Source organism: Buceros rhinoceros, unplaced genomic scaffold (genome assembly GCF_000710305.1).
Source record: "Buceros rhinoceros silvestris isolate BGI_N320 unplaced genomic scaffold, ASM71030v1 scaffold7607, whole genome shotgun sequence".
Classification (NCBI taxonomy): Eukaryota; Metazoa; Chordata; class Aves; order Bucerotiformes; family Bucerotidae; genus Buceros; species Buceros rhinoceros.
In genome coordinates this window covers 1-27,761 of record NW_010421506.1, presented here as the reverse complement: position 1 = coordinate 27,761, position 27,761 = coordinate 1, and the positions used below count along the sequence as shown (strand labels likewise).

The following is a 27,761-nucleotide window of genomic DNA, read 5'->3' as shown; positions in this document are numbered from 1 at the left end:
ATGACTCAGGTGCCAGCTGACTACGTGTCAACCACCAGCACCTACAACTATGACCAGCCCCTTCCCTCCGTGGGTCGGACAAGCACTGTCACCAAGGTACCTCCAGCCAAAAAAATAACGTTCTTCAAGAGTGGAGATCCTCAGTTTGCAGGAGTCAAGATGGCCATCAACCAGCGAAGCTTCAAGAGCTTCAACGCACTCATGGATGACCTGTCTCATCGGGTCCCACTGCCATTTGGGGTCCGGACCATCACCACCCCACGAGGAATACATTGCATCAGTGAGCTGGACCAGCTAGAGGATGGAGGATGGTACCTTTGCTCTGACAAGAAATATGTCAAGCCCATTACCATTACCTCCGGAGTACACAGGCCAGGACCTCCGCGGAATGGTCGTCCCTCCAGTACCCTGAGAAGAGCAGCTCAGGAGGGAAAACTTGAAGATTATTCCACACCTTTCACTCACCACGGGCCCAGAATACCCAAGAAAATCACTCTAGTTAAGAATGGAGAAAGTGGTTTTCGGCGTTCGATTATTTTGAACCGCAGAAATGCCAGGAGTTTCAAAACACTCCTGGATGAGATTTCAGAGATCCTGCAGTTCCCAGTGAAGAAACTCTACACTGTTGATGGGAAGAAGGCAAGTATCTCTAATACCTAGTGCTGGTCGGTTATTCTATCTGGTGTTATCCCATCAGCATTTGTGTTCTCTGTGACGCAAATCCTTCAGCTCATGTCGTCAATAGTTCAGTGACATTAACTTAATCCTTTGGGCTTGTGTAGTTATTGTCACATTAGTTACTTCCCCATTAACTACATTAAGGGGTGATATCGAAGTATCTTGTTTGGCCATTCAAGAACTTCATACATCAGATATTGGCTTGGGTCAATGGGAAACAACTTCTGACAGAATTCCAGAAGCTCAATGTTTTGCCGCTGGGTATAGAACCCTAAATAAACTAGTAATAGATTTTCCCACCTCATCCTAAGAGGCATATCCCAACAGTGGCTTAACTTTTCCATACCTAACAACCAGGAATTCAGCAGAATAAGATGGTCCCTAGGGAATATTAGCAGTTACACAGTTCCTAACAGAACAAGGTCCTTCTCATGATGTGGGATCCTCAGCATTGTAAGTATCATGCATAAGTAATTAAGGTATGAGTGGGATCAGGGGACACATTTGTTTTGATGATTTGGTGAATGTGCCAATTGGGGTGGACTCATAATAAATTTGGGGCATGACAACTCCTTCGTTCTTCTATTCCCAGAGGAATTTCCTGACAAGCCTGAGATCCTCCTGATTTCTTCTCCATCTCTTTATAATACAGACTAACCTCTCCTTCCATTTCTTCTGAAGAGGTCTAACATGTTAGCCTGACTTGCCCCTGGCAAAGCAGCTGAGTGGAGCAGTTACCCTGCTCCTTGCCGCGTTTTTCACCTGTGTGCCAGCTCCTCAGTGGCAATGTTACAACCATTTGTGGTGTTACTTTCTAAACCAGATGACTGAAATGACTTGGGTTTCAATGACCCACAATCCAGGAGGCCGGGGGGGGTGGGGGGAAGAGGAATATTTTTAACCAAAATCATTTTAACCTGGCACAGAGACAGGAGTGTGCAGCTGTGAAGGAGAGAGGGAAGGGATAATGGTGCTTTAAGCTGTCTTTCCTGGAGGAGGCAACATGTCCTATCACAGTGCTTTCTGCTATGCCCACTGCTCTGGAAAAAGCTCGAAAATTCAAGGAAACTGTCCTCCCTGAACATCCTACTGCTACTGATTTCCTGATCTTACTGATCTAGAGGCTAAAATAGCATCAGCTTGACTGCAGTCAGAGATGCAATGAAATGCCAGGGAAAGGACAGAGCCCCTCCAGACAAGTGAAACTGCAATGTTGCTGAGAAACTGAGGGTCCTGTAGAGACTAAGGGTTTATGAAAAGAGACCCAGGAGCAAGAGAGGAAACAGCTGTGAACAACTAGAACGCAGCCTAGGATAAGCAAAACAGGTCATTCTTCTCCTCAAACTTTACGTGGAAGAGTCAGTTGTCTAAGTCCAAGATGAGCAAGCTGGCCACCCTACCATGGGATTCATCTTCTGTAAGTGTGTCTGCAGTCTGTGTTTCTCCTAATGGGAGAGTAGAAGAAAATGGCTCACTTGTAGGCAACTGTGTGACAGGCAAGATGAATCCCATGCCCTGGACTATTTCAGCAGTCGATGGAAAAAAATAGGCCCTTCAGCTGCTTTCCAAGTAACTGCCTAAACTACTGCAGACATCTAGAGCTGGATTCATTTCAAATTCAGCTGCCTGCATGTCAGTGTCTAAATGTTCTGTGAGTGAGGTAGAGTGGCTGAGCTCCCATATAGCTGTTGAGACTAAGCTCACAGTCCATTGAACTTTGAGCTGGCCAAAGACAGGTGTCGAGAGGCCTTCAGAAACAGTTAGGTTCTTTTTTGGTAGCCTTATCAATTTATCTGTAAGGTGAAATTTGCTGTGTGCCACAGCTACAACTATACCACTAAATCAAAAATTGTTCAAGCAGGATCTCATCATTCTCTTCTTCATTCTGTTAAATTCATAACAACTTCCCTGGTTTGGTCTTGACCCAGTCTCCCAAGAGTTTAGTTTAGGGCCTGGGACCATCCGCTGTAGGTGGTTTGGATGTGGTCGGCCTGTGTTTGAGCAGCCAGGCTGCTTCTGTAGACCTCCCTTCTGAAGAACAGGGTTTGGCACTGCTTGCTTTACTACTACAAATGAAGCCAACACAAATTAGGAATAAAAAAATAAACCAAAACAAAAAAGATCCAGATCCTGCTGCCAAGATGTTTTATTCTGTGCATAAGTATTTTATTTTGTCACAGATTTCTCCAGTTTTCAAGTCTTGGACTCCTGCTTAGTCCACATGGAGATCATAATCTTCTGTAGTGGTAGTAACTTCCTCTTCACTTCTTCCATTCTTGAGAAATCTCACTCATTTCTCTAAAGAAAAGTTTTGCTGCATTAGTACAGTCTTAATGCTCTCCTTGCGATTCTTAAATTCACACAATTTTACTTCTAGTCGGTATAAACAAGATATTTTAGCTGGGATAAATACTAAATACATGCTCTGTAAACACACTATCTCCATGTTTATTCAACCTCCATCTTTTTCCATCTAAACACATGCAGTTATCTTTTAGATTTTCAGCTCTGCAGTGGTAGTCATCCTCTCTAAAAGTCTCTATTCTCCCAGAGCTGGATCTCATCTCAATGTGCCAAGACATGGCTAGAATGACACAGGTACTAACTGACCAGAAGCTGTCACTGTGGAGTATCTGAAGCTGGTGGCACCTACTAAGTTTTACATGCTAACATCTTTGCTGACAGTTTAAGTGACAAGCTATGTAGCTCTCTTCAGGAGGCAACGTGTCAATAGCTTTGTCACTTGTCGTGCATCCCCACTCCCAGTTTAGCCTCTGTTTCTGGAAATGGTTCAGCCCAAGCGGCACATGAAAATGTATCAATGCTCTTTGTTGCAGATTATCTCCTCTGTCATGCCACTGAGCTTAAGATTATCCTTTATGCAGTGATAATGATACTTTCCACAACAAATCCCAGGGATCCCACAGGGACCTTTGTCCCCTGCTTTTTTACCTCCATGTTTTTCATCGGCAGAAATGTGGGTGTGGATCACACAGCATCACTTAATCTCTCCGTGATCCCTTGGGATTCTTTTGTCTTTTTTTATATGAAAATTTTCATTACCATCTTGCCAATAGGCAGTTCATCTTCTATACCTTTCTAAATTAATTTGCATGTCTTTTATTCTTGTGTAGAATATTGTGCTGATAGGGGTCCAACTATGGGTCCAACTTGATCAATACTATCAGCTTACACATAGCTAAGAAACGTGATTATTAATATCTTTTCTGGGGAACCTTTTAAAGTGTTTTTTTTTGGCCATTTTTCATTTCAATCCTTTACCTCTTGCTTCTTATCTGTTTGTTACTGCTCATTCGATGGTTATTCCTGTTAGGACTTCCTGGAGCTGTTACTCTAGTCTTGGGTGCAAAGCATTTAAATCACAAAATTTTAGATGCAGTGCTGAGACATGGTGAACTTGGCAGTGCTGGGTTAACAGTTGGACTCAGTGATCTTAAAGGTCTTTTCCAACCTAAATGATTCTCTGATTTCTATGAAAAAGTTTTATAATCTTTGCCTTTCATAAGGATTCTCTAAACTGTTTCTGTTCTTCTGTCTAAATTTTCTTGTCATATATCATCTTCAAGATCGTTCCTGTTACACAGTTGGTGTCCAAGAGTTTTCATGAGATGATAGTAACATTTTCTTTGAGGAGGGAAAGTTTGTCACAAAATTTGGGGGATTTCCTGAAATAACCTGAAATAACTGGCGACAAAGATTAATATTGACTGTACATCTTGCCTTTATACTTAGATTTGCATTGTCCTTTAGAGACAATGACAACAAGCCTCTGTTCTTCCATGACTATTCAAAGATGCCTCGATGCTTCATATACTTGGGTATTTCCTTGTTTCTCATATTATTCTCTTTGAATAATAATTCAAATTCTCTTTTAATAATTTTGTAAATTTCTTTCATCACATGCCTATGTAAACTTTTTGCAAGACTAATTACAGAAGCCATTCCTTCTGTCTAGGATTGAGTGGAATGGTAACGCTTGATATTTATTCCCATGATTTGACATATTACTGAGTAACAGTAAGATGAATTCCTAAGCAATGCATCTGGACTCTACTGCTTGATTGACTTTATATCTGTCTGGCTTAGAACAACATAATTCCCAGCACTTAATAGCAGGTCCACAGGTCTCTTTTGCTGCTAGATTTTTCTTGATCTCATGAAAACTGAACAACACCAAAAAAACAAAAAAAAGAAAGAAATTTCCTCTCCTACAGGTGAATCAAAATTTTAAGTCTTTTGTTTCCTATTATATCTTTAAGAGGGTATAAAGTTAGGTACACATAGAACAAGCTTGTTGTTTTGTGTTCCTTTCATGCAATGTTGATTTTGAAAAAGCAGAGAAAAGTCTTTTCTTCCTTTTGTTGTCCACCTAGTCCACAAATGTTTCCAGTAAACCTCTAAATTTAATTCGACCATAACTCACAGGGAAATAAACTTTCTGGACTACAAATCTAGCTGGTTTTGCACATCAGTATGTTTTATTCTCCAGACAAAGCTTGTCTCTCTTATTTTTATAGCCCTCATTTTGCCTCATTTGTTTTTTCAAACCGTCTTTAGCGTAAGGAAAGTGACTGGCTTTAGTAAAAAGCCAGTCAAATGCTTGTGATTTCATGAAGCCAATAAACTGGACATTTTATCTCTTTTCCTCTTTTCATTTTACATCTACAAAGTCAGGAGAAGGTCCTGGGCAGCTATGCAGCATCCTAATACAGATGAAGTTCACTGTAAGGCTAAAGGTGGTGTTGTAGCATCAAGATCCATTGGAGCCCAGCAGAGCTCTTGCTTTTCTGATCACACTTATTTTGCAATTATTTTGTCTTTTCTTGCTCTCATTTGTCTGTTCGTATTTTAAAAATTGTACTTTACAAAATTTCTAGGAAAGGTCAGTCTATTCACTGATAGTTTCTTCTGTGCCCCAGATTATGGTGCCTTCATTGCTTTCGGGCCACAGAGCCTTTTGGTGCTACAAATTCAGAATTAGCCTATAATAATTATGCAAAACTCAGGTCAGTAGAAACAGTGATAGAAAGATCTTGATTCCAATGTGACTATAAATTCAGAGCGATTCTAGTGGTATTTACACATTTGAATTTTCATTCTAACTCCTGAAACTTTGAACGAGGTGAAATGAGTATTTTGCCTCTTTGGCATCAAGTAGACTGCCTGCTAGGAAGGGAAAGCAAGCCCCAAGGATATGAATAGGTGTCTAAGTATTTGGACACCAATTTCAACAGGGCCAAGAGCATTCTTTCCAAACTAACCATGCTTTTTGTTGTCAGTTTTCATATCAAGATAATTTGATGACTATGGAACTGAAGAGAACAATTTGATTTTAGCTTAGAAACTTCAGTTAAGTTTTCAGCAAGTAAAAAGTGTGTATCATGTGGTTCTTTCCAGGTCAAGCCACTAGTGACTGTTTTCCAGGTGATTAACTGGAAATAATGCCCAAATAGAGAGATCTGTTATTTAGGTCAACATTGACATGTCACTAACTTGCCAGTGAAACTTTGTTTGTGCAAGTTTGTGCACTAAAAGATAAACATGTCTGGACTTAATTCATCTAAAGCTGATTAGTTTATTAGGCATTTGGGATGGGGGGTCAGTTTGCCTGTTGGCCTCTCTTTGTCGACTCCAGAAGAAGATCAGGAGATTGACTCTGACTAGTCATCTAAAATTAACCCAAAAGTTTTCACACACTTGTTTTAAAATATCACAGATATATAAATATTGGCAAAAGTAAGACATGAGTCTCTACAGATGAAGTTCGCTTGGTTGATGACACGGTTGAAAATCACAACTTTCCTAGTTTTCACTAGGGACATCAGTGCAACACTAAAAAAGAATCAGGTGTGATACTGAGAGCAGATAAAAAAAAAGGTAGCGTAAAATTGGCAGGCTATCTTCTCCATCACATGGACTTGCATCCCTGCTCTGGGAAGTCCTTATACAACCTAGTGGATTTTCTTTCTCCATCGTCTAAACCACAGGAGAGTACAGCTATGTGCAGCTCCCCATCACCTGTCTCCAGAGAGGGAAGAATCCCACCAGGGTAAAGGGGCAGACAGAAATCATAGAAAGGTGAGAAATCCTCACAGGCAATCCAGCTATAAGAAATGACATGTAGGATTATGTGACAGCAACTGCACAGCAGCAGAGGATTTCCCTTACAAATGGCAATTTTCCAGGGTCCACCAGCTGAAAGGTCATTAAGACTTCTTTGAGTCACAGGAACCCAGCAACATGACTCTGTGTCTAGTCACAGATGTCCTGATTTCTGCACTTACTCTTGAATCACTAGGCCTTCCTTTTACTGACTGTCTTAAATCAAAACACAAACCCAAAATTCTTCCTTAAAATCCAGTACTCCCTGCATGGCATTTGAAACCACATTGTGCTATGGCAAATAGTCTACATAGTTTATGGCTACTGGTGGCAATTACCATGAGCTTCTCAAATGGGATTTATCAACCGTCAGAGGAGTTTTCCAAGGGGATGTGGCTCATTCTGTTTGTTGGAGTCAGGCCAAGACTTAGATGTTTTTTTGCTTAGGCACACTCAGGGCTGACTGTAAGTTGTTATATTTACTGAGTGAATCTGATCCAGTCTGTTATGCAGAAAAGCGGAGGAGATGACCAGAAAGACGCTCTTTTGCCTTAGACTCCGACAGTGAGAGCATTGCAGAATAAGCGCTGTATGCAACCAAATTTCCTTGAGGGATCAGAGAATTACTGTGAGAGTTAATCAGGAAAGCGATCATGAGTTAAGGAATGCTTCCTCAGGCACCACTAACTTCAGACTAGTTATTAGAGAATCCTTGGGGTAAGTACCCTCACTTTTCTTCTCTGTTTGTGTAGAGTGATGCTGTGGCAAGGCTAACCATTCTGGGTCAAATCAAGACATCTTTGGCAATGGCCGACTGTAGCCGTCTCGGAGAAAGGCAGAAGGACACATATGAAGTGAATTTTTTCCTCAGCATTATCTACCCAGTCTCCAGCAACCTGTAGGCTACGATCTTCCTCAACCAGAAGTAGCGCCATGGACTACAGCTATTCAAGTAGACAGAATAGCGTCAGGGCACATTCTCTGGCCCTGACACCAATGTGTACACACTTACACCACGTAGCTTCCAAAATAGGGTCTAACTATCACAGCCTCTAAAACTGGGTGGCCGCATTCAAACTATTTCTTCGGAAATGTCCCTGGTGTGTGTTAAGTTGCAATCCACTGATTGCTTGGAAGAGTGCCACTTGAGCCAGGCTTTAAATGCATTAAAGACTAATGATTTAATGGTACACGCAACTCTGTTCCAGTGCCCTGGAATTGTTTAATTTAGAGACAGGACTTTATTTGCGGTATTAGTATTATATTCAGTGTTAGTAAAGTTATTGGCCTAACTATTATTAGTAAATCATTCTTGATAATAATGACTGCATTTACAGTGACCTTAGGGTGAAAGGCCAGGAAACAGGCTTGTTTGACATATTTCCTGACTCAGATTTACACATCCATACAGCCATTTCTAGGACATCTGTAGACTGCCTGCAGGCATCCTCTAGGCCACTCATGTTTGGGCGGTCTACCAAGCTCATCCGTCTTAACGACAGTTGTCATCAAGACCTTGGTGGACCTGTAAAAAGGAAATGGGATACATGGAGGCAAATAAGCTGGTGTAAAAAGTGGTGTAGATGTAAACAATAAGAGAAGAAAGGTGGTAATTTCCCTCCTTGCGGTAGTTACCTTCCTGGTTCCGTGTTGACATACTCACTGTGACACTTGGTTTCATACAGCGTTCAGGTATAAATAATTGCAACCAATTTCAGCCCCTCATCGGGTGCAAACCGTTGTTACCAAGTGAGCTGTACCACTTTCCACCCACCACGTGTGTGACTCATAGTCTAAAAACCAACCACAGGTTTCAGGTTCGATACTCTCTGATACCATGCCAAAACCACAATGACTCCAACGAGATTTACACAAGCGATCTGTGAACCTCAGCAAAACTTTCCATGAACCTGATCCACAAGAAGACTCAAATCCAGGTGTGTTTTACGAACCTTTGAGATGCCCTGAAATCATTTGGCCCAGTGCCTGACAAGATGAAGTTAAATGGACCCCGTGTGCTAGCCACTTTCTTATCTAACATATACCAAATCTAATACCTTCTTATCTAACATACACCAAATGCAAATAATTCCTTTAGCCCGGGGAGATTCTGTTCTTTCAATCATAATGTAGCAAAGTGTGATTACTTTCTAATTCTTTTGAATTTAATCCAGGGCAAAAACATTTCCAATCTTATTACTGAGTATATGAATAATATTTGTGAACACGATGCTTCCATTTATTCATTTACACGGAGTACAAAGAATAGCAGAACTCCACCCTCTCCTGGAAAAACTGTGAATTTTCTTCTTATGCTTTAAGTAGAAATCACTGTTTCTGCAAAGAATTTTTGCAGGAAAGCATGTTTTTTAAATAGGGAAATCTGGTTTTCCAGATGCAGATTTTGAAATTTTCATCAATAATGGGAGAGGAAAAGAGGACATTTTGCGTTTTCATCAATTTACTTTTTCCTTTTGGGCTCTGAACAGAGAATTCAAAGCGTTCTGCCACACTTTTCAGCAAGGTCTGGTTCTCTTTCAATTCACATCTTTTCTGAAATAAATTCACTTAACATCAGGGGAGCTACTTTGACTGTGCAGAACTGAACGACTTTCCAGCTTTCACATTGGTACTCTGGACTTTGCAAATAGAGAGTGAAACCCTGCACTCAATAACAAGAAAATGATTTGATTAAACCAGGGTTTTCCAAGAAATGTGTTTCTCTCTGTGACCTGAGTCCATAGACTGTATCCATAGTGCTCAACAAAGCACATTTCCCATATGCTGAGAGACACCCAGGGTGGTGAGACCATGGTAAGACAATGCCATAAGGAATAATAAGCTTGATCTAGAAGCAGTAGGGTTTATATAGGTCTATATGTGCTGTAGGAGCACATCTATGTTGTGCTTCCCTCTTTCTCCTGCACAGTTTCCAGCTGGAGTAACTTTTCATCCGTAATGTAGATATTCCCCATATGAAAACAGTGAATTTTGAGAGCTTCTGGTCATGGAGAAAATTGAATTCTTGAACCGTGTCCTTCCCTCTTAGTCACCACAAGGCTAAACACAAGAACAAAATGCTTAGCATTTTTAAGAACTTGTCAATTTTTAAGCGAATCCTGTCCTCAGAGGGGATAAGGGCAGGCTCTTGGGGTGAGACAGATGTTACTCGGACTCATGATTTTCAAATGCTGGTGTTGGATGGACCAGATTTAATGAACCCAAAGGAGCAGGTGGTAGACTCTGATTTCAGTGAGGAATTGCAGCACGTCTGAAGGTGGAAAGCATCTGCAGCAAAAACTTTCTAAGAAACACCTTCCTCTCTTCTGTGTTGAAATTCGCACCCTTAATAGCAATTTTCTGTTTCTCAGGCTGATTCACAACTAGAACAGTCTCAGAGGTCATTTTGAGCTGACGGCGGGTGGGTAGGGAAAAGGCCATCAAAAGCCTGTGATGTGATGGGGGCCTTCTCAGCACTCAGTGGAAGTCCTCAGGACACCTCCCATCATCATCACGAACCAGCTCATCCTCCACAGAGGCAGTAACTCCGGCACCCCTCATGTGAACCTAGCAGCTTGTCTTCCAAACTGAACATAAATGTAAATCAGTTTTCTTCACCTTTTTGTCCTCTTCAGCTGTTTCTCAAAAGCTTTTCTACTTTCTTCATTCCTTTTTTTCCCCCCAGTCTTCCCTCCTCCTTCCCCCTTTTCCATGGGATGTTTCTCTTCTGCTGCTACTCAAACAATTTCCAATTCTCCTGGATTGCTGAAAGACGTGTTCATCCAGACTATTTCCAGGGCCGAACTCAGAACGTTTTTTTTATGCGCATGCAAAGTGTCACACACAGGGAAAAGGCATCTGTGAGTACTCCCAGAAAAGCTGCCAGCAGTGCGATAGCTAAACATGATCCTTGCCTGTGGTTGACCGAGAAAGCAGTGCACATCATTACTCCTCTACCTGTCACATATTTTACTTGACTCTTTGAGGGCCTTATGGCCTGATTTCCAGATCCCAACTCCCAAAGCTATCATTTTTCATGCAGCTTCACACAGTGGTCAAAACAGAAAACTGGACAGCTCGTGTCTGAAAAGTTCTGGAAGATGCTGACGTTTTCAGAAGTGCTGGTGTGACAAATCATCTCATATTGCAGCATCTGGAGCCATGGACTGGCCCACATTCTCATGTCATAAGCATCAAATAAAGGTAGCAGTGTGTAATTTATGTTTCGCAGATAACCTGTTATTGCAGAAGCCTGGGACACTGGCATCTATCCTGCTTCCTGCATGTGGATTTTGGGACCTGATATTTGATTTGGTGTGGGAGATAGAAGGGATGCAGCATATCTCTTCTAGACTAATCACTTGGGTGCTACAGTTTGCAGTGCATTAGATCTTTTTCTATGCAATCATTCCCTACCTGAAGTTCAATATTGGCTCTTGTTCTGCGTTCCCTCTGATGTGATGAGGAGAGCATTCTGCCTACTCATCAAGACACTCCTGCCACATCCACCAGCTTCTCCACAGATGAGAAAAGGGTTGTTCCGCTGTGGTAGGGAGAGGGATAGGTTGCCCGTGCTCATGTTAGAGAAAGCAAGGTCAAGTAATGCACTTCCCTATACCTTCCTCCTCCTTTTCTTCCACTAATTTGCTAATGTGTATGTGGGCATGGAGTGGCAACACCCCATGATTCATCTTCTGACCAACAGATCAGCATAGTTTGAAAAAAACACTCCCCAGAAGAACAGCTTTAATTCCTCCAGTGCAAAGTCTGGGAAAGGGAAGGTCAAATGGGTTCTTTCCATGAAAAAAGTGTAAAAAATCATTATTTTTAAATCAAGATGATCAAGTTCAGAGCCAGAATCCCCCTGGATTGAATGTAGTACAACTACAAAACAAAAGGGCACTCCAAAGAGTTGTAAATCTGAATGAAAGATGAAAGGGAACAGATGAAACGAGGCAATGAGTCAGCATGATAGGCAAAGAACTCAGCCCGTTAGCCTTTTCCTCAACATGTCTGTTACAAGCTTTTCTTGTTTCTCCCTTGCACCTCTTTGGAAGGTGGATTAACTTATAGACTTGTCATTTCAGCCATGCCTTGCATTATTTCCTTTCTGTCTTTCTCTTTCTAACTCTCAAATATCTTAGTTGGCTGGTAGCCCACAGAGGAAAACCTATTCGATACCATGAGAAAATGGTATCTGTATTCAGCTTCTGAGGTGAGCAAGGTTTACAAAAGTTCTTTCTTCCGTGGGAAGAGCCAGAAGACAGTGTTTTCCCCACAACAAGCAACAGATTCCTTATTGTAGAGATGCTATGTTTGTCTTTCTTCTGTTCAGGTATTGATGACACTTCATTATGAATTGTGTTGCAGTAGCACCTAGAGGTTCTTGCTGAGATCACAGCCCCTTTGTGGTAGGTACACAGTAACAGTCATGGAGATAATCAATCCTCCAACGAAGAGCACCCAAACTGAAAAATAAGACATAGTTCAGAAGAGAGGATGTCCCTTCATTTCCACCTCACACAGGGTGGCCTATCCAGTAGGGCTTAAAGTAATGTCTATGGAACATTTTTACTGGAAAGAAGCTCTAGCTTTTTTGAACTAATATGTATGTGACATATCTGACTGTGACAGGGAATTTCTGTGGTACAAGATGATGAAGTGCACAAGTAAACAGAAGTTTTACTGCTCTGAAAAATGGTAATTTTATTGTCAGAAGTACTAAGACTTCAATGAAACTAAAGGCAGAGCTGGCATTTCATTGGAAGAGTCTGTGCATAGAAGTTTAAGGCACACCAAATTGCAATTTTTTTTCACATGGCAGCACCTGATCTTTAAGGCACCGCAGCGGTTCGTGAACCAGAAGTTGACTGAAGAAGAAGAAGAAGAAGTTGACTGATGCGAAGAAAAATACAAAAAAGAAAAATATAAAAGATGCAAGTATTGGCAACAAGATTTCCGCTTTCTGCCCAGCCTCTCTAATCCTCTTGGTTACTGATCCAGAGCCTGTAGAGGTTAGCAAGTGTCTCTCCATTGTCATTGTCATTGTCTCTCCATCTACAGTGGGATTAGGATCAGGTTTTACAGTAAGATCGAGAAACTTAATATCATTTTCAGGGGTTACGCACTAAAACATTAACAAGTCTATGTCAGCCCACCAAGTGCAAACTGCTAGAGATTGTTCCCTGTGAATAAGTTAGATGTTTCCTGCTTACCTTTCAGGTGGTAGCCTGGTGGGATGCAGGTCTTATCTTGTATCCTGTCTGTCATCCTCAGGGACGTATTAGATAGATACCCTAGAATGTCTAAAATCACTCTAGGTATCTGCATTTAGACAACTGCATTGAGATGATTGACCTTCTCACTAGTCAGTGGAAAAGGCAGACATGCCCAATGGGGGATGTACCACCTGTATAATGTGGTTTTCCTGGGTTGGAATGACTTGTCCCCCAGAAATAATGGCTCTCCACCAATGTGCAAGAAGCCTCAATCAAGTGTGATGAGTTAACAGAGAAACAATAGGGCAGGGCATTCCCTTCTCCATCACAGCTTCAGGTGGTCACCAGATTTAAAATATTCACTACCAGTTGCCTTCAGTTTTTATGGCTAAATTGGACTGGGATGTATACTGGGGTTTTGTAATATGGTGTCCTGGAACGCGTTATCTTTCTGTGGTGGCCTGAGGGAAGCAGAGAATCTGTTTACCAGAAGGATTTCCTTATAGGCTACTGCTCGGAAGAGATAAATGACATCTCTGAGCAAACAAAGAAAACCTTAATGTCAGAAAAAATCTGGGCTGATCAACCAACACCCATCATTTTATTTCACTGGAGCATCTCCTGATCCACCTCAAAAGGACGCCCCAAATATTTATTGCTGCTTTAAAATGAAACACATCCCACTCTGATGGAATTTATTTTTCTTCATCGATTGTGACAGCTAAGGCAGATGTGAACATGTATCTTTTACTCTTTCATTTCTACCACACTTTTCCTCAGGCCGATGTCTACCACCCCTCCTACAATAAATCACGGAATCGCGTTCTTGATGAGGTTGGAAGAAACTCCAGAGATCATCTCATCCAACTGCCCTTTTCAAAGCACGGTCAACTAGGGCAGGTTGTTCAGGTATCTGAGCAACCTGTTCCTGTGCTTTGCCACCCTCACAGCGAATAAAAATTGTTTTCTTGTGTTTAAATGGAATTTCCTGTACAAATAAATTCAAAAATAATCCAATACAGTAAAGGTCAGACAACAACAGCCTCTAAAGACCTGGGTTTTCACTGAGTACATGAAATTTAAAGGACACTTTAAAATAATTTAATATCTACTGCAGTGATAGTCTTGCTGCTTCAGGACAGACCTGTAAGGTGGCTCCCAACACGTTCTTTTACTGATTTTACCTATATAGGGATTATGCCACATTTGTTATTATATAGCTGAAGCTAATTTTTAAGGTATTCCTAAAATAGCAATCAACAGCAGCAACTCATTTAAATAATATGGCTTTCAAGAAGGAGCACAGAACCTTGGGGACTGATGTTCAATATTCGCTTCAGATGATGCTTCCTGATAACTGGTCATGTTGGCTAGAATTAATCTGCCTTATCTTAGCAGGATGGCAGAAGAAAGCTCAGTTTTCGTGTTGCTTCCTGGTTTCCTTAGTTACAAGCAATGTGATGCAAACTCCAGAAAAATCAGGAGAAATTCTGCCGCTAGTTGAAATGGGACCAGTATTTCGCTCAGCACATTCAGAAGTAGATATTGGCATGCCTGCAGGCTCAAGATCCGAACCTTTCATGTGAGAAATTACCTGGACAATCTTGAGAAGTGGACCCATGTTGATGAGGTTCAACAAGGCCAAGTGAAAGGTCCTGCACCTGGGTCAGGGCAATCCCCAGTATCAGAACAGGCTGGGGATGCAGGAATGAAAGCAGCTCTGAGGAGAAAGATTTGGTGGAAGAGAGGTTGAACATGAGATGGCAACGTGTGCTCACAGCCCACAAGCCACCCGTGTCCTGGAGTCATCCCCAGCAGCGTGGGCAGCAGCTCAAGGGAGGGGATCCTGCCCCTCTGCTCTGCTCTGCTCTGGGGAGACCCCCCCTGCAGTGCTGGGTCCAGCTCTGGGCTCCTCAGCACAGCACAGACATGGACCTGCTGGAGCGGGGACAGAGGAGGCCACAGGAATGACCCGAGGGTGGAACCCCTCTGCTGGGAGCACAGGGGAGAGAGCTGGGGGTGTTCAGCCTGGAGCAGAGAAGGCTGCGGGGAGACCTTAGTGCAGCCTTTGAGTGCTTCAAGGGGCCTCTGAGAAAGCTGGGGAGGGGCTTTTGAGCAGGGGCTGTTGGGACAGGACAAGGGGTGATGGGTGACACTGGAAGAGGGAGATGGAGATGAGAGAGAAGGGAGAAACTGTTTCTGCTGAGGGTGGGGAGACCCTGGCCCAGGTTGCCCCGAGAGGTGGGAGAAGCCCCATCCCTGGCACCATTGGAGGTCAGGTTGTCCCTTGGGGCTCTGCTCAACCTGCTCTAGTTGCAGATGTCCCTGCTCCCTGCAGGGGGTTGGACTGGGTGAGCTTGGAAGGTCCCTTCCCACCCAAACCATTCTGTGATTATGATTCTAAAAAATTTCACGTATTCCTTTAACAGAAGAAAATCTGAGAAGCAACACACGGGCCTCATCCTGAGGCAGACTGAGCGAGCTCCAAGTTGCTACGTACCTAAGAGGGGACATACAGGCAGTGAAGTGTAGTTGAGAGGATGGGATTCATGCTATGCTGTGGGAAAGCTCTGTGATGAACAAACTGGGATGGACTGTTACACCAACTCCACAGCACTGCACTGCCCTGACAGAGCATTAAACCCAATCAATGTGAGAAAAATGATTTATTTAACCCTTAGGAAACATTCAGTTGTATTTACTCCTAACAAAATGTTTTTAAGGATGAAACATTACAAAGTGCTTATTTTCCAAATTTAGAAGAATTTCTACAATTATAAATCCAAAGAGATTAAGCTGGCAAGGTATTAGGAAGAAAACTTATGTTATGGGTGTAAACACTCCTAAAGAGCTGATGATGCCAGAAATACTGCATGACAGACTCTTAAGTGACATAGCACAAGTGTATTCCATCTGGAAGGATTCTGTTTGTGCAGTATATATAAAATCAGTAATTTCTCTGGCTCGGCTCCACCGATTCCTGAAGCCATCTCATTGGCACCATCTATTTTCTGCACACACAACACACCAGTGATTAGTGTGATTGAAGTATCTATATACAGACACAGAACCATGTGAGGAAATATCCTGGGCAAAAAATAGCTTTCAGTGAAAATTGCCCTTTGCAAATACACTTAGTGGGGTTTTAAACTCAGGGTTTTTTACATTAAGGGATTTCATCTGTATTTTTCTTTCTTCCTTCTCTTTTTCCTTTTCTCATTTTTTTTTTTACCCTTATCTTTATTCTGCTTGTAGAGGACACAGAGAAATTCTCACTAAATGAATAAAAAAACAAACAAACAAACAAAGGGCCAGGAAAGTAAAGAAGGAAAAGAAATACACAGGTGGCAAACCCCTAGTGTTAATATTGTCATCTGTTGAACTGCAGGTTTTCTATAACACCAAACTCATAGGGCCTCAGGTTTCAAGTGTTGTTATAGTGCAAACAGTAAATAAAAAATAAAGGGAAGATAATGGGATTTTAGTGTATTCCCACTAAAAAGTTTATGCCATATGCTTTACTGTAAGAAAAATTACCAGAAGTGTCTAACTGGATCTTGAGTGTGATTCTATGTGTCTCTGTCTTGCTCTTTCATCCTCCACACATTCACCCCCCTCTTATTTGCCCAGGATCCAGCACTGTTATCTTGGTACCTCTCAAAGCTCATGTGGTACTCACTAATCTGAGAACAGCCAGAGGCATTGCACAAGCGAAGGGCTCGGGCTCCGAAGGGGCCTGATTCTTCACACCTTTGCTATAGCAGCATTTAGAGAACGAGGTCCTTTCTTCATGCCTGGTTATGCCAGGCACTTGTGACAACTGCAGAACTGTCATCACAGCTCCTCTGGGAGGTGTTCCCTTCCACCGTCAGTTGCTAGTTAAAGAGCTGATGATTGTGAAGTGACACAGTGAGGTCAGGGTGCATCTTACAGGCAACAGAGTGCTCAGCCCACCACTGGTACTAACATCTTGGTAGCCTATTGCATGGTCACTTCTTATTGGTGAGTCCCCATATACTCTAGTGATGTTCTGATGCGACAGTCTGAGGAGGAAGGAACTTCATAGATGGATTCTGGACAGCACAAAGCTGCCAGATGACAGCAGAGAGCAGCAAGAGAGCACTCTCAGACAGCAAGAGAGCACTCTCTTCCTGTCAGAAGCCAAGAAGTGGTTTACCTGGGAGCTTAACTTCAGTCTTACAAACAAGGGGTTGCAGTAGCAAGATGGAAGAGGAGTTCAGGCTTGGTCTAACCAGTGCTCATCACAAGACTGATTCCTTCTTGATCCATCTTTAGATGGAAGGGAATGTTGTATTGGGAATGTAAGGAATGTAGATGTAAGGGAATGTAGATGGCTAGGGAAATGTTGTATTTGGGTGAAGGATTTTCTACCACATCTAGCCCTGCTCCCTGCTAGAAGCCACAGCTGACATAAAGGACTTGGCTTGTCATCCAGACACAGGTCATGAGGTGAAGATGAAAAGGTGGTGCGTTATCCTGGGTTATCTGAAGGAGCAGAGTGTCCTTCACAGGCACTTCTCACACTGAAGGACAATGTTCCACGTTGTCCGGCATTGAGACAATACTTGAGGCAATATTTGAAACAGTATTTGAGGTAATATTAGAGGAAGTCACAATTCTTGTCCCTTCCTGAGCAGAGGAAGGAAGAGAACCAAAGGACAGTCTGGAACGTATCATTTACCAGGCAATAATTGCTGTCCCATACAGGAATTAGAAGAATTAAAGAGTATAATTCTCTGTAAGGGAAACCGAGAAGCCTCCAGTTCCACCCCCTTCCTCACTACCACATCAGTTATTCCTTAATCTTTCCCAGAATATGTGAAACCTTGTAATAAATAAGACATCTTCTCGCAATCTCTCCCACCCCTTCCTTATCTTAGGAGATCTGATCGAAACATAGCAGAGTCTCTCTTTCTGTGGAAGAACACTGCAACAAAGCCTGTCAAAAGAATCTGGTAGACCCTGAAGTTCTCCAGAACCACGTTTATTTTATTTTAGGTGACATCTAAATGTCAGTTGATTCTAGACCTAGTTCTGCTCTATCGGCTTGCGGTGATCCACTTACTCTTCTCTTTTTAGATCGACAGCATGCAGGCTCTGCTTCACTGCCCCAACGTGCTGGTGTGTGTCGGCCGGGAGCCATTTAAACCTGTATCGGTGGAGAATTTGAGAAAACACTCGGTGGAGAAGTTGCCTGACGTAGCTCCCCGTTCCAACAGCAACAACGTCAATGAAAACAACGAAAGTAAGAAAAAGCTCTGGGGCACACTGCAGTCGTCTCCAGGCCTGTGTCCCACAACATGACGATTACAGGCACCTATTGTACTGCCACTAACATGCAGGTTTCATGTGGAAAATGGACTTCCCTCTCTCTGCCGCCCAGGCCTTTCCATCCTCCCGTTTTTTTCTCTGGTTTCCTTCTAGGATTTCCTCCCTACACCCTCTAGTCTTTCTTTTACATGTTCCCCATGTCTGGCTGACTTCCCTTCCTCTTTCATATCTCTGTGTCTCCTTTTCCTTCCAGAACTCCCTCCTTTCCTGTGTCTGCCTCCAAGACTCCCCAAACCCTTGAGATTTCCCACACATCCTCCATCCCCTTGTCTGTCTGTCATGTAATGCCTGCACTTCTGCATTTGCCTGCACCCGGACCAAAGGATACCCGGGTTTTGTTGGCAGGAGACTCAGTTTCTCAGACTCTGTTTTACTTTCTGCAAGTGACTTTTTCATTTAGAGAAAGTAATTTCAAACACAGGACAATCAACAGCTACCTGCAATGTAGCCCTTTGGAAACAAAGCATGTTTTTGTGGAAGGGTTATGTTTAGGAAGGATTATGTTACAGGTTATTCAGGATAGTATTTCTTGGGTGCTTCACCATGAATTGTCTGAGGTCATGTGTAATTAAACCAGCCATCCTCAGTAGCCTATGGAGAGAAACTTCCTATTTGCAGAGGGCAATTCATCTCTCCTATGTTAGGGACTTTTTTAGGATGAAACGAAGTGGAGTGCACGTTTCTCTCTGTTGTCAATACCAGGAGCCAGGAAAGAGTCACTCATGTGTTGACAACTAGCTGTAGAAGCATAGAAACATGTAGAGGCATTCCACAGTCACTGCCTGAGATCAAAAACATTGGAGGAAGGAGTAGGAATAAACAGAAGATTTGTCCATCATGAGACTGAGCAAATATATCAGGCCAAATGCATAAGAATCTATTTCATGTGTTATTGATTTTGGTTGTCATGCTCCCTGTTCAATATTTCCTTCCTAAAATGCCCTCCATTCAGCTGAGTCTCCATATGCCTACAGAGGCATGTGGTTGTCTAGATATATAAAAACAAACTGAACATACATTTGTATTAGAAACCAGATAGATGCATGTCTTGCAAGAGAGTGTGATAGCAAAGTACTCTGCTTGAAATGAAGGGTCTGGAACCTCAATAAATCCATGCATTCACTGCACCAGGGCATAGAGATGGGCCTTGGATTACAGTTCTTAACATCCCCTTCCCATCGCTGATTTCCTCTAACCACCACTATTTCTCTTTGTAACTACCACCGGCTGACAATTCCTTTTACATCTGTCCTTTGTGTTTTAATAAGCGTTATAATTATTCATAGTGGCATATCCCTGCAGAGACTAAGTGCTGCTCCAGTCTGCGCGGCCACATGTGTTTCCTGGCACATGAGTGGAGAAGTGGATGATAAACACAAGACACTTGACCTCTGACTAAAGAAGAGGGTCGGTTCTCCACGAATTTTTCCACAGCTGAATAAGAAGGAGGAAAACTTGCACAGTTAAATAAAGGGATATTTGCAATGTGGTAAAACACAGAAACTTTGAGACTAAATTGTGTGTATTTTCTTTTCTTCCTGACATGCACGTGATGATACAACAGAAAAGAGTGTTTGTATTTCAGTATAGACTAAAAAATAATAAAGTTAAGATATAGAAGATTTTACTACAGACTATTCATTCAAAACTTAAAATTTATGGCCATCACTTAGTCAAAGCCAAATTTTCAGACTGTGTAAACTGGCATATGCTTAGCTTTGATGGAATAATATCAATATTGAGTAGTTTGAGGCTGTGATCTGTGTATTTTGTATGTTATTTTATATTTTTATGTCATCCTTACATGAGTTAACAAATCTCTCAATTTTTTTTTTCTTCACTTATTTCAAACTCCAGTGAACTTTGGCCTGAAAGCCAAAAAGAGTGTTATCCATCCACGCTCAGCATCAAGCAATAGGTCAATGAGATTTTCTTTATCATCAGAAAAGTCATATCCTAATGGTCTTGCTACCTCACCAGATAATGGCGCACCGTTCTCAAACCATTTCTCACATCCAAAACCTGGGGACCTGGTCCATTCTTTGGTCAATGATGACATAGAAAAACGGGTACACGTGAACAAGGATGGTAGCCTGTCTGTTGAGATGAAAGTCCGCTTCCGCTTGCTTAATGATGAGACTCTGCAGTGGTCCACCCAGATCAAAAAGTCCAATCTGATGAACCAGATGCCTTGTGAAGAGTCAGGTGTCGAGGAGGACAGCGGAGTAGATCCCGTACAGAAAATGAACCCAGAAGCCAGCTCAGAGGCAGATGAGTCGTTATATCCCTGTGATATTGATTCTTACATGTCAAAGCTTGAGGAATCCGAATGTGATGAGGCTCATTGTCATAGCTGTGGAAAGAAACACCAGCACTATGACATTTGGAAGAACCCCATGCACACATCCCAGAGGGAAGAGCCCAGTGTACGGAGCACCTGGCACACACGGTCATCATGCTCCAGTACATCTTCCCGGAGGAGAGTAGTCCACAAAAAAAAGGCTTCTGTGGATAGCATCCACACCACATCCAGTGGGGAATTCTCTGAGCACATCGTGGAAGAATCCTCATCCTACTCAGAGACTATAGAGAACAGAGTGGCATATAGATCCATTAAAAGGTGTACGTGTCGAAGTGACTTGTCTACAGGTGCTTCCAATGGAGAAGACCAGCAAGAATACACTCGGACAAGCACAAGAAGTAGTCAGAGACCTTCATCTTTGGGAGTAATGTCACATTCAAGCTGTGAAAACAACCTGGATACTGAAGATGCCCCTGAAGACCATGAGTCCAGCAAAACTAATTTGCAAAATGAAGATGAAAATTGTTTTGAAGTTTCCTCTGTGAAGTGTTTAAAGGACGATGCAGAAGACGTTGAAAGCAGCAGAGTTGGGAGTGTCATGTCAAGGTCATCTTTGCAGTCCAGACAGAGCAAGAAGAATATATGTGAGGAAACAAGTAGTGTGGGTAGGAGTATGTCCTCCTCAAGCCTTCAGAAGGCAAATCAAGAGGATAACACCAGGTCCTCCACTCCTGCCAACAGTGTGCATAGCAAGTCTAGTAACTGTACCACACCAAGAGCAAAGAGTGAACGGGGTGACCACTCTGATGACAATGCAGTGGTCTCCTCCTTCTCCAGTGAGTCCTGTCCTAAGAAAGAGGCCGAAGAGGTTGAAGCAGAACAAGAAGATAGTGAAGGCAATGAAGTCAGCTCCGTGTCAGCAAAAACAAAGCCCAGGCAATCAATTAAAGACGAGAGCAGTGAAGGTGAACGATGCTCTACACAAGGAACCCCCCATTCCAGAGTTAGTGACAGGAACAGCAAGAAAAATGACAGTGATGAAGTCATTCTGTGCAACGCCTCTTGCTCTTCCAGGGGATCCAAAAAGAGCAAACGCAGCCAGACTCATTTGGATGCACAGTCTGAGATGTCTGTATCTTCACTTGAATCCACTCCAAATAAAAAGAATTCCCTACATGCAGATGATCTGAGATCATGCAGCAGAGCATCTAATTACTCCAAAAGTTCACGTGAAATCAAGAAAAAATCTATTGGAGACCCCACGTCTCATATCTCAGAATCTTTTCACTCAAACATTTCATCTACGAGTGAAGCAGAAGCAATTACAGGTTTTAATGAGGAGAAAAGCTCGAAAAGTACCTCCAATGGCTACAGTGAATCCTCAAAAGGCTCAAAGAAGAGAAGCCATAGAGAAGAAAACAGCAAGCCATCATCTCTCTGCTCAAGTGTTTCCAGCCCTAATGGAAAAGCTAGAGAGGGTCATTCCAAGATCAATTCAGAGACCCCTTCTTCAAGACAGGGAAGTATGAGTGAGAGTGTGTGTTCAAAATGTGAACACTCAGCTGAGACTGGGGTTAGGAATGGAAATCCTGCAAGTGTCTCTTCAAGAGTCTCTTCAAAGTCAGAAGTAAAAGGTAACTGCTTGTTGACACAGATATCTCAGGAAAGTAATGAAAGGTGTTCACAATCAAACATGTCTCAATCTTCAAAGTCAAGACAGATAAAAATGAGAAATCTTCATGTGAGGATGTCAAACTCCAGCCGAGCATCGTTGCCTGACACTTTGTCAGTGCGTAGTATGCATTGCCCCACCCCACCAAAAGGGAAGCCAAACAGAAAAAAAATACGTTCAACCATGTTGAAGAATTCCTCCATCAGCAGCATAGGTACCGAGTCAGTGCTGACCACAGGAAAAGAGCAGAAAGAAATTGTAGATTCCTCCAAACCAACTTCCTGTGGGTCTAAATCAACTGCAAATGAAACAAATGAACAGAAGAATAAAGAGATTGATGACTCTTGCCACAGAAAAATGGAGGAAGAATTAGAAGACACTGGTCCACAGGAGGAAGAGAGTGATTTAATGCCATCTACCCTACCAAATACATCTCCAGAAGAAGTTGTGCAAGAATGGCTACGTAAAATTCCTTCGGAAACATTGCTTATGAAATATGAAATGGAAGATGATGCAGAAGAGGAATGTGTACAGGCAACCCCTCTGGTACCACACAGTGCAAATGCTGAGGAAATCTCAGAGGATGAAAAAGCTGAGAAAAATAACATAGAGGAGGCTGAAAATGAGGCAGAGGATGAAGTGGGAAAAAAAACAGCAGAAGAAGCTGAAGAGGCTGAAGAAGATGTGAATCAGGAACAAATCTCTGAGGCTGTGTCCGAAGCTGCCAAAGCTGACCAGGCAGAATGCAAGCAGTCAGTTACCTCAAGCCAAAATAACAACAGAAGAGACCTGCCAACCTCTGTCCAGACTTCTGTCCAAATCATGAAGGCCTTGCTCAGTTCAAAACATGAAACAAAATTTGACCGATCACACAGTTTGCCTGAAGTGTCCCCCACTATGGGCAGAAAACTGAGTAACTCTGCCAACATTTTGATTACTTGTCTTGCAGGTCTCCAACTCCTTGATGAAGAGTCAGAAGAGTCAGATAAATCAAAACATTTGAACAAGTCAAGGTACATGGAGCTGCTAAATATTTTTCAAGCCCTGTGGTTTGGATGCACGGCTGAAAAAAGCGGTCCAAGTTCAGGTCAAGGGGCAAGTGAGCAGGCAAAGACGACCACTGGGTTTAAAGCAACAAAATATGTAGATTATGACTTCACTCCCATGTCCTCCTCTGGGGTTGATGTTAGCAGTGGGTCTGGTGGCTCAGGAGAAGAGAGTGCAGCTGGTGTCAAGGACTGTGCTGTAACAGCACAGAAAACAGTTGAATGCAAATCAGCTGGACAAGTGGAAAATGTAGACACGGGCACTGAACTGACTGAGGTTGAGGAGCAAAGCAAAGAGGAAGAGCAGTCATCTCGACCTTCGACAGCCTGCTCAAAATCAAAAGATGAGGAGAAAGCACAGTCTACTAGAGAGGACTCTCAAATTCAGGAGGCAGAAGAGACTAAGGAGGATCAGAGCAGTAACTGTGAAAATGGTCAGGAGGAAGGGGGAGAAAATGAAAACAAAGAAAACAGCAAATTAACTGAAAATGAAGAACAAGAGGAAGCTGAAGCTGTGAATGATGAACTCCCAGAAGAAGATCTTGAGGAGGAAGCTCATCAGCTAGCTACTACTGATGATACAAATATCAATGATGGTGATTGTGGAACAGAGCTGAAAGCTGATTTGGAAGAGCAGCTTGAAAAAGAGTCTCCAAATGAGCCAGACCCCAAAGTTGATACGGCCACCAGTGTGGACACATCCCTTGTCCAGCAAAACTCAATGGATCCAGACCCAGTCTGGGTTCTGAGACTCCTCAAGAAAATAGAGAAGGAGTTCATGGCTCATTATGTCACTGCCATGAATGAATTCAAAGTCAGGTGGAACCTGCAGAACAACCAGCAGATGGATGAAATGATACTGGAGTTGAAGGAGGAAGTGAGTAAAAGGATACAAAAAAGCATAGAGAAGGAGCTGAGGAAGATCCAAGCTAGAGCAGGGAAGAAGATGCCGAGACCTCCAGATGAACCACTCAAGCGCGAGTCAACACTTCAAACTGAGCAGAGGAGACGACGATTGCAAACTATGCATAAAAAGTCACTCTTCAATGACAAGAACGGAACCCAGACTAGGCTAGAGGACACATCAGATGTATCATTTCCTGTAGATGAAGATGCATTTAGTGCAGCTTTTGAGGCCACTATTAGCAAACAAACAAGTGAGGAGGAATACTGCCCATGTGACACCTGCGTGAGGAAAAAAATGGCTTCCAAGCCCCCAAGAAACCCAGTGGTGGCCATCAATGCTCCAGTTATGAAAGCATTTGATTTACAGCAAATTCTGAGGTTGAAGAAAAATGACAACGAGGAAGCCTGTGTCTCAGAAACAGCACGGGACATCAAAACAATTCCCAGTTCTGTGGAGGAAGCAGCAGAAAAAGGCCATCCAGATGAAGAGAATGATGAGGGCCAACTCCAGCCAAGTGAAACGGAAGTGGAGGGCAATGAGGAAAATGGAGTGTGCAGCTCGATGTTGAATGGAGATGGAGAAGGGCCTGAAACATCAGAGAGCCAAAAACATGAGATGGAGGATGAGGTTGAAGATGAAGAAACCAAAGAAGAAGAGGAAGGAGCAGAAAAAGTGGGAGAAGAAACAAATGAGAAAGAAGAAGAAGCAAAAGAGGAGGAGGAGGAGGAGGAGGAGGAAGAGAAAGAGAAAGAAGAAATAATGAAGGCAGCAGAAGAGGAGGAAACAAAAGAGGAGGAGGAGGGAGAAACAAAAGAGAGTGAAGATGAGGAAGGAAAAGAGGAAGCAGCAGAGGAGACAAAGGAGGAAGATGAAATAGAAGAGGAGAAAGAGAAGGAGGAAGAAGAAAAGGAAGAGGAAGAGGGAATGAAGGAAGAGGAGGAGGAAGAAACAAAAGAGGAGGATGAGGAGAAGGAAACAAAAGAGGAAGACATGAAGGAGGAGGAAGAAGCAAAAGAGGAAGAGGAGGAAGTAAAGGAGGAAGAGGAAGAGAAAAAAGAGGAGGAGGAAGAGGTGAATGAGGGAGAAGAAGAAACAAAAGAAGAGGAGGAGGAAGTGAAGGAGGAGGAGGAAGAAGCAAAAGGAGATGAAGAGGAAGTGAAGGAAGAGGAGGAAGAAACTAAAGAAGAGGAGGAAGAAGTGAATGAGGGAGAGGAAGCAGCAAAAGAAGAGGAGGAAGAAGTGAAGGAGGAGGAGGAAGAAGCAAAAGAAGAGGAGGTGGAAGCAAAGGAGGAGGAGGAAGAAACTAAAGAAGAGGAGGAAGAAGTGAATGAGGGAGAGGAAGAAGCAAAAGAACAGGAGGAGGAAGTGGAGGAGGAGGAAGAAACTAAAGAAGAGGAGGAGGAAACAAAAGAAGATGAAGAAGAAACAAAACAAGAGGAGCAGGAAGTGGAAGAAGAGGAAGAAAATCCAAAAGAGGATGAGGAAGAAGCAAAAGAAGAAGATGAGGGAGAAAAAGAAGAGGAAGAAGCAGAGGAAGAAGCAAAGGAAGAAGATGAGGAAGCAAATAAAGAAGAGAAAGAAAAAGAAGAAGAAACTCAAAATGAACAGCAGGAAGCTGAAGAGAAGTCCAAAGCTGAAGATGAAGCTGACAATGAACCTGAAGAAGCGGAGGAGCCGGAGGATGAGGACATTGTGGCTGATGATGAGGAAGAGACATCCGAATGCAAAGGAGATGCTGATGGCTCTGGAACTGACAACAATCCTGAAGGAGATGCTGGAGAAGGAAATGAAGCAGCTGAGCCGGATGAAGCTGAAGCAGTGGGAGATGCAAAGGCAGAGTCAGAAAATCAGGTATGTTCGGCTGAGCAGGGAAACAACAGTGAAGGAGGCGACAAATATGATGAGAATGGTGAGGAACCTACTAGTGACGTCGCTGACAAGGCACATGAAAAGCACAAACACAAAGGCAACAAGGTTTCTCAGAGAGCCTCAAAGACCAAAGGCAAGAAAAGCAGTAAAAGGCTAGAGACTCTCAACAAAGCAGCTTTTTCTTGCTATTCTTCTGTCGGAAACTTCTCACAACAGTCCCAGAAGGGGTCTGAAGACGAAGACGAAGAGGAAAGCAAAGACGACAATAATCCCAAGAGCAACCATTCCAATGGAGAGGTTCAAAGTGATGAGAGCAGCAAACCCTCACAGATGTATCCTGCCAGCGAGGAAGAGGACATAGAATCTTCATGCACTGATCCTCTGGGAGATGAGGACCAGGCAGATGCTGAAGATACAGATCCAAAGGAGGTTGAACATACTGATGAAGTTCAGGCTTCTAAACAGAAAGAAGACTCTGGTAAGATTGACCAGGATGATTTGGACTTCTAGAACTGCTTATCAAAACTGCTATTTTTTTTTCTTTCTTCCTGTCTTTCATTTTTTTAAAGTATATTTTCATTACATATTACAGTACCTCCAGTGAGTTGAGCCATTGTAACCAGCTTTTCTTCTGCGTTAAATGTGAGAAACTTGATCTTGAATCCTGTGAGTAATGTTGCAATGACCTGCCCTCATTTCTAGAGGGCTAGTAAATTCACTGGAGTTTAGTGGTTTCAATAGAGAAGTGGTTTGGGGAAAGGGAGGGCTGTTTTGTTTGTTATACCTCTCGGTCCCACTCATTAAGCCATGCTGTTTGCTGCTTGAGTGATCTGTGGCTCTGCTGAGCATCATCTCTGAGTGACCTCAGGAGGCCTTTCATCTGTTGCATGCCATTTTCCTGGAGAGACCGCCGATCCACAGAAATGTAAGGAAATCTGGATTCAATGCCAAAGTCTGGTCAGAGCCCGCAGAGATGTACATTCCCTACCCTACCCTACCCTACCCTGCCCTGCCCTACCTACCCTCCCCTCCCCTACCCTACCCTACCTTCTCTGTACCCAGAAAAAAGATCTGGGATCTCAAATTCTTACCCCACTCATCCTATTTTTCTTTAGTAGAGGTTGAGATAATTCCTCACTTCACCGGAAATCCTCAACAGCAAGAAAGGTCATTCCGGTAGATCGCTCCTCTTCCAAGCCACCCCTGTGATGGCTATGGTATGTAATCATGTAGCGGTGAATAAAAAAGATGAGTTCATTCACCTGTCAGGTATCTGAGAAGTGGCTGAATGCAATATTGTCCAAATTAGAAAAGAGTAAAGTTCAGTTCCTTGGGTTTACCTTTACCGTGATGTTTACCTTACGATGATATTATCTAAGCACCTTACCGGCACCTGGGATCCCTCAGACAATTTTGCACGAGGCTCTGTTCTGAATCTAACAGGATTTGCAATTTCTCAGTGCCTCGCCCTTGCAGACAACCAATAAAATTTAAACTGATTTTACTTTTACCAGGGAAAAGCTTTGGTCATTTGTGCTGCAGCAAACAGCAGGAAGAGGCTCAAGAATTTAGTGGAGAGGCTGGACTTCACAAG

General features: G+C 42.8%; 1 protein-coding gene across 1 annotated transcript; it reads left to right on the top strand.

Moving 5' to 3' along the window:
* Nucleotides 1-26,677, top strand: RP1L1 (retinitis pigmentosa 1-like 1). Its single transcript, XM_010139681.1, has 7 exons — nucleotides 1-639; nucleotides 18,120-18,285; nucleotides 20,229-23,825; nucleotides 23,886-24,925; nucleotides 25,232-25,372; nucleotides 25,742-25,801; nucleotides 25,910-26,677. The coding sequence occupies exons 1-7, from the start codon at nucleotides 1-3 to the stop codon at nucleotides 26,675-26,677; spliced, it is 6,411 nt and encodes a 2,136-aa protein (XP_010137983.1).
* The last annotated feature ends 1,084 nt before the right edge of the window (nucleotides 26,678-27,761 follow it).

What these genes read in the sequence shown, in the direction of transcription:
- RP1L1 (XM_010139681.1), top strand. Translation starts at nt 1, where the DNA reads ATGACTCAGGTGCCAGCTGACTACGTGTCAACCACCAGCACCTACAAC. An exon ending in CGTCAATGAAAACAACGAAA is followed by an intron (nt 18,286 to 20,228) that starts GTAAGAAAAAGC and finishes TTCAAACTCCAG; the next exon opens with TGAACTTTGGCCTGAAAGCC. An exon ending in GAGCAGTAACTGTGAAAATG is followed by an intron (nt 23,826 to 23,885) that starts GTCAGGAGGAAG and finishes CTGAAAATGAAG; the next exon opens with AACAAGAGGAAGCTGAAGCT.